This window comes from Leuresthes tenuis, unplaced genomic scaffold (assembly GCF_036924035.1).
Source record: "Leuresthes tenuis unplaced genomic scaffold, fLeuTen1.0.hap1 SCAF_6, whole genome shotgun sequence".
NCBI lineage: Eukaryota > Metazoa > Chordata > Actinopteri > Atheriniformes > Atherinopsidae > Leuresthes > Leuresthes tenuis.
Genome location: NW_027325360.1, coordinates 15,298,222 through 15,307,979, shown reverse-complemented (window position 1 = coordinate 15,307,979; position 9,758 = coordinate 15,298,222). Strand labels below are relative to the sequence as shown.

The window sequence follows — 9,758 nt, the reverse complement described above, 5'->3', positions numbered from 1 at the left end:
TGAACTAGGTACTAAAGACTATTGGTACATGCTGTTGCTTATGAATCTGTTCAGCTATGTCTCACTACAGTTAATTTTGAAAATGTCTTTAATTTTAAGTTTTTGGTTTTGCATTGCTCAGCTTCATCTGGAATACAAGCTGAGCTCTGTTACTTAAATTCCAATGTGTTGGCTCAATAAAGTTAAACAACATGGTAGCACAAAAAAAGATGAAACATTTCAGGGAAGCAAAGAGTGCCAAGTCCGTCCCGTAAATCATTGCAATATTTATTTAAATCGTTAATTTATTTTTTAACTTCAATGAGTTTCGAACATTTGATTTATGTTCGTGTCAGAAAACCGACTGAATTGTCCACCTCCCCACCTGCTGAGGGATGCTAAGATGTTGTACGGAGGCGTAAGGACGTAATGCGGCGCACGCTCGCGGCCCGTCGTTGCAACGCGGAAGGAGGAAAGAGACTCCACGTCACTGAGGTGTGATATTGGCGTCACTGCCACACAAGGTGCTACCTCAGTGCGATTTCAGTACCATTGTACGACTCCAGGCATCCTCATGTCGGTTATAGTAACTCCCGTGAGCACAAGGGGAAGATATATTCAACCTTTTCTGCACTGAAGAGCCTCCGCAGAGATTCTGCGAACCCTCTGAAGGTAGCGTATGTGCGTTAACTGACGTTTTAGTGTTTGCCTGCTAGCCTGACAGCCCAGACCGCTGGACGTGCCTTTTACAGAGCACTTCCGCCGGCACCGTCGACCTTTACAGTGTGGAGAAAGCCGTAGACATTATTTTATTGATATACTGTCGCATGGACCATTAGCGCCTGCGTGTCAGTGAAGGGAGCCAGCTAGCTAGTAGGGATTTAAGGTTCAAAGCGTTGTTGACGTTTTTGGTTTGACAGCTGAGGCGGCCTGCAGGGCTGCTGTTGCTGCTGCTGCTGGTTATAGGCATTTCCATGTGTGAAGGTAACCCCACGTACACCTCTTGATATGCTGACGAGCTATGGTTATTTCGTGTGAAGCCTGATGAGGAGCCGGTGTTGTGGAGCGGCTCTAACTACTGTTGTTTATACTGTAAGTACACAGTACCAAACACGCCAAGGCCCAGTCACTGTGGACAAATTCATGCTGTTGACAGACCGTGCAAGTGTCAGCCTCCAGTCATGACGAGGTGCAAGAAACGCATATGCAGCTACACTTTCAAGAGAGACAGTGTTCATATCTAAAGGTTGGGAAAATCTTTGTGAAACGTCTTGGCCTGTAGTGTGGGAGTTATGAAGTCTGACAGCTGTCTCTTGTCTCAGTCACTTAAGCTGAAACCTGCATATCACTGTGTGGTATTTCAGTTCATGTCGCAGCTATGTAATGCTAAATCCTGTTTCAGTTCATAAAGGGTCAGTCTAGCTTTATAGTAATAACTGTGTTATACTGTAAACTGAAAATCTCACGTTGCCATCGCTGTAATTCTCATTCAACCTTTGAGTATAGTGCTCTGAATAATATTGTCAAAGTAAGTTAGTTCAAGATATATCAATCAGAGGTGTAAAATTCCTTCAGTTGTGCTTGTGTGCTTTTAGTTTGCAGCTTGCTCTTAACAGCCAATGTCTGGTGATGTTGAACCCTCGCGTTTAAAAGCCAGACTTTGCGCCGTGAACATGTCTGCCTTTGTTTTGCATGTATTTTCTTAGTTTTGTCTACATGGTGCTTTTAGTCACCACCGTCTTCCCTATTAACACATCGAGTGTATAGATGAACGTTTGCGATGAGCTCTGCGTGTTTCCAAACAGCAGGGGTGTCAAGATGTTGCTTTCTTGTTGTGTTATTGGCCCATAACAAGACAGTCGTCTTGTATTCACGTGAGTAATGTTTCTGTCAGGCAAAAGGTGAGAGATTACATTTTGTCATTTCAAATCCTGCTTAAACAGATGTTCTTTTACACGGGATTTTATTTGATTCAGTTGATTTAGTTAGTGATATGTGAGTTTCTATCACAGGCAGACACAAGACCCAAACCCTGCAGGCGATACCCTGATGTCACAGAGACTATAGTGTTGTATTGTACGCGAGTTAAAAGAACAGCAAAAAATCTCTGTCTGCTTGGTTGTAACATTCACGTTGTCTTCGTTTTCCTCACAGGCTGTGTTTGCGTTCCTTCAGAATCAAATCTCCCTGTTCATACAGTGTATTGCCACAATATATTTATTGATATGGGTGTAGGGTTTCAATAGTAAGCACAATGGTATGACACTGACTGACATATAATCCTCTTTGAGATGTAAGAGATGAATATGTACAGTCCCATCAAGAACCTGTTTTGGTGGAAACACCCAGTCATTTACACCACACACGCACACACACACCTCATATTCCTTTAAACTGACTGATGAAACTTGAGTTTGCTGTTTGGTTAATGTCTGAGATATTAGTCTACTTATCATCAGCTAGAGTAGTCTTCAGTTGCAGGGTGTGCCAATAAGAAAGGAGCAGCAACGCGGTGGCAGGGAATAACTTGTTTTGTGGTAATCTGACTGATTTGAGGTGTGGACGTGTGCGGCGGTAGCAAAAATGTCAGGGAAATGAAGCCACTGGGAAAACCTGCAGATGTTTGAAAAGCATGCAAACAAAAGTGAGTTTGGGTCCTCTCAGAGTGACCTGAAATTTCTGCATCCACAATGAAATGGAAGTCATGTAAACTATGAGCAGATTCGCTTTGGTTTAGAGGAAGCCAGGAAGAGGAACTGAGGTGAGGTGACGCTTTGCTTCTCCCTCACAGGTAGTCTCGTTTGCTGTGCTGTAATCGAGCGGCGAGGATGGCAGCGAATTATCCAGTGCAGCGCTACCTTCCTTTTTGCTCTTTGTAATTTTGTGTTAGGAGATATATGAGATAAATGTCTCAGTTGCATAGCTGCAGTAGGACTAAACATCACTGTAAGTACAGTAGGACCATTAATAGTTGTCATTGACATTAATGTAATATTAACCTGATATTGTACTTCTTGTAAAGAGTTTGATATATTCTAGCCCCCCCCCTTTGTTGGTAAGATAAACAAGAGAGGCCTTCTAAATCTATTTTAATCTCTGTCCAACTGTGTGGAGAGTGTTAAGCCTGTCTTAATGAGCCAGGTCAGAGCGCTATGACCTGGTCAAATGGCTGGTTGGTTGTGACGTCTGTCCGTTGTCTCAGAGGAGATCATAGCTTCACCAGGAGGGCTATTGGCTAACATGTAGGGGGGGAGGGGTCGTGGGCTTCATGTAGCTCACCTGGCTTCTTCAAGACTAAGAAAGCTGGCTCATGCTTATACTGCCTCTTCCATTCATGCACCTGATTTCAACTGTTTGTGTTAGCGCCCGCTAAAACTCCACGACACACGCGATAAGCATCAGTTCACCATTCACATTAGCGCATTAGTGCACGATTGAAGTAAGCTACTGTCCTTGAGCTCGTGTGGGACAATGGTGAGGTGAAACCCTAATGATCAAGTTTGCTGTCAAGGAGGTCAGACTCTAATAGCCACTTTAGGGAAGGGTGTTAATGTAAGCTTATTACACAGAGACCAAAAACAAAAACACCTCAGTATCTCTTACAGCGAGAAGGCAGCTTCTTCAACAGCACAAGGACTACATCATGGTTTAGGCTTATTTTTGGCAGAAAACAATAAAAATGTGAGTATCTTTTGAAATAAATGCTTCATCTTCATGAGTCAAGAAAGGGACTTTTGGTCAGTTTGGACAGACTGTGAGACTTTGACCTCGACTGCAGTGTTTGTAATGGTGAAGCTGTAGTTAAGGTGTTTAGAGTGACGATTACTTAAGGGTTTTTCATCAAACTTCTCTGTACTGCTTCTTTGAAGAGCTCCAGTTCATTGTTTTTGTTTCTTTTGTCTTCTTTGGCATCTTGTGCTCTCAGCCTTTAACCTCTTTCTATTAAGCTTGTGAGAGCTGAGCCGAAGGACTGTATCAGAGTCGGCTCATTCTGTGTAGGCGCACTGTGTGAACACATCGTTATTTGTTGGGGCGAAAGTTGCTGTCCGAAGCTGACACTCTGAGGTTTGGAAATCTGGCCCATTCATACATGGCGGAGATATAAAATAGGTCTAAAGTTTTCATCAGGACTTTTTTTTTTCTCTCCTTGTTTGTCTTGCCCTCCTTCTTGGCTTAGCCCTGTCTCTGGATGATTTAGAAGTCAAATCAGTCCTAATTTTAATATGTGGCATGTTACTGTAAAGTGAAACCAACTTCCCACATCTCTCATCATCTGTAATCGCATTGAAATTGAACTGGAGCTTTTTATTTTTTTTCGGTATAAGCTTTGTGTTTTCTTTACAGATCGTGTTGTTTGACTTAACGACGCACATCAGAAACACTGCGAGGCCTCTTCTTTGTGGCAGACTATCTTTACTCTCACTGTCAAAAGCAGATCTCCACCTCGTCTAGACATCTTCAGTATGCTGTGTGTTGTCAGAGTTGAGGACTACTTTGCAGACGTGGGAAAAGAATGCATTTGGAAAGGCTTTCCTTGCTCAAACTTGACACAACTATTTGCAGCAGCAGCCTTTGTCGGGTAAAGATTCAGCAGGACTTTGTTCAGCTCACTGGGAACTGTGAACCCTTAATTAAAACCCTCTCATTTCTCCATAAAAACAGTCAGTGCACTGAAGCTTTTTGCATTCATTTAAACACAAATATGTAGAATACCACGTCCTCTAACAAACTGGTTTTGTTCAGCTTTGTTGACTCATTGTGTCGATGTTTGTTTGTTCCCCTCAGAGTGCCTCCCTGTCTCAGCTTCTAAATGGGGGAATCAGGCGCTCGCCGTTCAACACTTGTGTCCCGCCTGCCAATCTTTCGCCGCAGCAGCAGTAAGAGGCAGGAGTCTCTCCCCTCCTCTCCGTCTTCAGGCGGGGTGGGCAATGGCGTCCACACCTCTTCTCCTTCCAGCACCAACTCCAGTTCTGGCAGCACCGGGAAACGCCGGAGCCTTTTCCGCGCTCCATCGCTCAGCTTCACAGCTAAGCGAAACAGTGAGCCACGAGTTCAGCCTGTCAAACCAAACCTCACACCTCCTTTGACACAGAGTACCGATGCAAATGGAAATAACCAGCAGACAGTAACGACATCCGTGTCAACGGGGTTCAGTGAGGGTGGCGGGCGTCCCAAGTCACGCCACTCTTTTGGGTTTGGCAGCCACAGGCAAAAGAAAATCCCACGCTCTCAGACTGAGGACTTTGAAAAGGCCTCGTCATCCTCCTCCACAACCAATCGAAATGTGTTCATCAACTGCATCAGCAGCTCAGGGACAAATGAAGGGGACGACTCCGGGTTCCTCGATGACTGTAGCGGGGGCAGTAATAACAACAGGCGTTCATCGCGGCAGAAAAAACAACTGCTGCCCAAGTCTTTCTCAGCCCACCACCGCTTCTCCCGCACGTCTGATCACCACAGACCCCCAGAAGTCAATCTGGAACCTCCAAGCTCCACCACTGTCACTCCAGGGGCAGGAGAGCTCACCCCAGGGTCGTGGCCTGGTGAGCTAGTCGGTGCGGGTGGTGAGAGTTCCCTCCAGTCCCCAATGATATCAGAAGATCGAACCACAGCCATTACCCCCTCAGAGTTCATTCCCATCACAGAGGACTCTGTATCTGAGCTGGACGCACTTCCAGCTCCCAGTCCCGGATCTGGTTTAACCCCAGGCTCTGCCTGTGTGCCCGGGCTGGCTGCTGATACTGATCCACCTGACCCTCCTCCTGCTACAGAGAACTTCAGCACGGTGGTCTCCTCCTCCCAGGTAGTGCAGTGCTTTTATCAAATAAGCTTTGTAATCCAACGAGGTTAAGAAAAGACACACGGTGCTCTTTGTGTTTGAAAAGTTACATAAAAACAGACTAAAAGGAAAGAAAAAGAAAAAAACTGAAATATTTCAACCACAGATGTCTCTGGATGTCAAGAACCACCTCCATGGGGGTACCTTGTTGTTCACTTGGTAGAGTGCTGATCTTTCCCCCCTCCAATGTTTATTTTATCTTATAGCTCATGTCTAACATTGTAACTGTTCAATAAGGCCTTTTGCAATCTGAAATGTGAGGTGAATTTGAGGGTATGAGACATTCTTTTACCAAAGGAGCTAAGGTAAATGTACACAGTTAAAGGTTCGCAGAACTTAATCTTTGGCTTTTTGAGGAGCAGAATGACAGGATTTGCTCTTCAAAATACTAAAACATGTCTTTTGTAAGCTCACGAGACAGCCAGTGGAATATGTTTGTTCACGTACTCAATAGATTATCGTTTGTCCAGGTTTTCTTCACTCCAGCCCAGTCCAGTGAGGAGAAACCCTTACTTCCTGACACCAGCGCAGCCAACACAGATTATGAAACCGCTGTTTCCCTCTCAGAGCCAGAGACAGCGGTACCCTGCCTGCCTCTGCAGGAGCAATCGCTCGAGGAGAGGGAGGAGAGGGAGGAGGAAAGACAGGAGGCAAAGAAAGAGGAGTCACCCGAGAAGAGTAAGGAGTTGGTGCAGGAGGAAAAGACCGGCTACCACGCAGAGACCACAAGTGAGAGTGAGACGTGCGTGGTGCGCAGCGAGGGTTGTCACTCGAACCCAGAGCAGTCAGAAAGGAGGGCGAGAACCACGCTCTCCTTTCAAGAGAGAGGAAGTTTCTGCGGCTGCCACGAACCGAGGTCCTCTCACTTGAGGAAACCACACGCAGGTATGAAACTCAAGCAAGCGACATGTGGGGAAAAAAAATCACGGATGTTAGACACAGACACACTTTCTCTATGATTCAACTCATGTCTCTTTGCTCCTTGACTGAAATTCCTTTGTGGCGGCAGCTCGATGACAGAGCTGGACGGGGCATTAACCGCACTTCCGTTTCGTGGTGTGCTTATGAACAGTCCAGCAATCTGCCAAAATGTACTCGACTCCATCGGCGCTGTTTACTTTGACTACCTCCAAATTCTTAGAAGCGAGTACGTGTAAAATGGAGGCCAATAAAAATGTATGGCGTTTCATTACAGAGGGGTTAGTGTTTGGGTTTGGAGGCGTTGCAAATTGACTTGAATAACAGTTGACAAGCTTTGACACATAGAGAATGAAGCTTTTCCAGCTGTAAAATGATTTCCTAAGTTTTGGAAAACTGCAGATATAGCAAGAGATTTGCCAGCTTTTTATGCTGTCAGTCTGTAGTCTGGACAGGTAATCTGTAAAATGTACACCTCAGATGAAAATCACTTTAACTTTAGCTTCTGTATCTTTTTGCCGAATAGGTTTTGTTTTGCTTCCACTTGGTAACAAACAGGAAGAAACGAGAAAAACTTTCCCCATAAATCTGTAGCCCAATTTCACGATTCCCCAAAACCAAAAAAGTACGGTTAAGTTTATACCTATTTCACTACAGTATAACCATCACGAACAGGGCGACATGTTTCTGTTACAACAGAAGCTCGCATCATTTGTGCTGTTGTGCAACACAAAGTTGGCACGATGGCAGCACCATCTGCCAACACTCACTTGTTGTGGCACTGATGGCCTACATTCATTTTTAATATTGTGAACACATGGGTGTTGCAATCCAGATCTGCAGAGAAGTAAGGACTATCGATTATGCCGTAAATTGTTTGCTCATAAGCCCCGTGGGACATAGACCGTCTCAAGAGAAAACAGGGTGAGCTTGTGTGTTGGTCTGAAAAGAACAAACTGGTTTGATCCGTTCACTATCACAGATAGTTATATGGTTCCTTATATTCTTTTCATCTTCATGGGTGGGATTGACTGAAATTACAGCATTTGTGTCTGAAAGAGGAAGAAAACAATGCGATCGTGGGGCTTCTTTGGTGTTTTTACAGCAGTATGCAAAAGCAGAGCTGTGAAAGAAGACATGCAAAAACACAGGGAAAGCCATCTTTGTGCAGTATGCATCCGAGTGCGTGTGTGTGTGGGTGGAGGAGGAACAAGAAAGAGGAAGACAGAAAAGGGCTAGAATCATGTCCTGTTTTTTTTAAAAATGGTCTCTTGCTTTATTTCTTATGTTTACACACTTCGATGTGTCTGTAGATCAAAATAGAGCAATTATAGCAATGTCCTGCGTGTCTGATGGAGGAGTGGTTCCCCTGAAACCCAGCATTCATTCTCTATTTTTTATTGTTATATAGCAGACTTGGTGTAAGATAATCAGACTGAACTTGGTTATTGCGAAACAATAAATAACATTTGAACGAAAGCAATATTGCTGAGCAGCTTTATGTAGGGGAGATTTAAGTTAATTTATGGCGCTGAACGAGTAAAAGTGGCACTGTCATTTAGTTTTATGAGAGAAACCATATTCCTTCCAGTAAGTAAGTCTGAGTTAATTAGAATACAATGAAAAGATGATCTTATCCCAACAGTTTCATTTAAATTCAATATATCTGTCGGTGTGTCTGACTTTGCGATTCTCTTTGTTTCTTTCTTTCCTTCCTCCAGCTTCGATGTGTAGCAGTGCCAGCCCCTACCATGAGGTGATGCGCATGGAGAGGCGTCTACGCTCCTCATCCGAGGGAGCTGGTGGACCTCGTATCCATGGAAACCACAGGGATGCCCCTGGCATGGAGGGATGTGGTCTGCTCAAGCACAGAAACAACTCCTCATCATCTAAATTGGGAAGTCTGGTAGGTCTTAAGCTGTCTGTGTACATGTATATATATATATATATATATATATATATATATATATATATATATATATATATATATATATATGTATATATCTATATCTATATATATATAGATATAGATATATATATAAATAGATACATATACAGATATATATTTACTGTACATGTATATCTATATAGATGTATATATATCTATATATATCTATATATATATAGATATATATATAAATAGATACATATACAGATATATATTTACTGTACATGTATATATGCCTCTAATTCACTGAAATGACCAGGACCCTTTCTCAGTCTCCTCACACTGTTAGGTCTTGTAGTCACTCGTACACTCACAGCTTTTAGGTGAAAGGAGAAGATTTATACGCACATTACCAGAGAATATGAGCATGAAATAAAAAGAGACTCACAGGTATTTAAGATTCCCAAATTTGAATGGCGCTTCAGCCATCGACTTTTAGATCGTCATTTTGTGACTGATAACTCACACTTAAAACTGTGCCCATTCAGAACAGGGATAATAGCTGATTAACTGCCATTACATCTGCAGGTAGAGCCCCACACTTAAAGAGGAGAGAAATGAATGTGGGTGCAATATGGCCATAATTGCAGCCAGCTGCTGGCGTATTCTGGTATAATCTACTGCTTGATACACTCATTTTGGCCAGTACTCGCGTGCTTGACCTGGAAATATGAAAACTGCCATAAGTACCAGACAAAGTGCCTTTGGTTCTGTATTGCAGCTCTTTGACACTTTTTTTTCATACTTATTGGGGTATAAAGTAACTACAAAAACACTCCTCATACCCGTTAATGGTTACTGAGTTCACTGTTAATTTTCAATTGATGTTCCCATCAGCCAAAAGAGGCTGCAGGGGCTGCACACACACACACACACACACACATACAGTCAAAAACACTCGCAGAGCGGAGAGAGAATAGTAGACATTTATGCACAATCCATCATTGTGGCACCTTTAGAAGCAGCAAGTGACAGTTGTTGCAAATGATTTATAATTTAAGCATAAAAACCCTTAAGTATGTAAACACCCCTTGAAAATATGTGGAAAAAAAACTGAAAAAGTTTGATGTTCTT

General features: G+C 43.3%; 1 protein-coding gene across 2 annotated transcripts in view; it reads left to right on the top strand.

Annotated features, from left to right (window-relative positions):
• The first annotated feature begins 368 nt into the window (after nucleotides 1–368).
• The window catches only part of ccser1 (coiled-coil serine-rich protein 1), a 106,008-nt gene continuing 96,618 nt past the window's right edge, over nucleotides 369–9,758 (top strand). Inside the window, exons 1-4 of one of the 2 annotated variants that reach the window (XM_072387782.1) lie at nucleotides 369–651; nucleotides 4,765–5,782; nucleotides 6,289–6,703; nucleotides 8,458–8,642. In XM_072387782.1, coding sequence (XP_072243883.1) covers nucleotides 4,790–5,782; nucleotides 6,289–6,703; nucleotides 8,458–8,642 — 1,593 coding nt within the window. In that variant the 5' untranslated portion in view covers nucleotides 369–651; nucleotides 4,765–4,789. The remainder of the gene's footprint in view (nucleotides 652–4,764; nucleotides 5,783–6,288; nucleotides 6,704–8,457; nucleotides 8,643–9,758) is intronic. The other variant, XM_072387781.1, reaches the window with a different exon arrangement.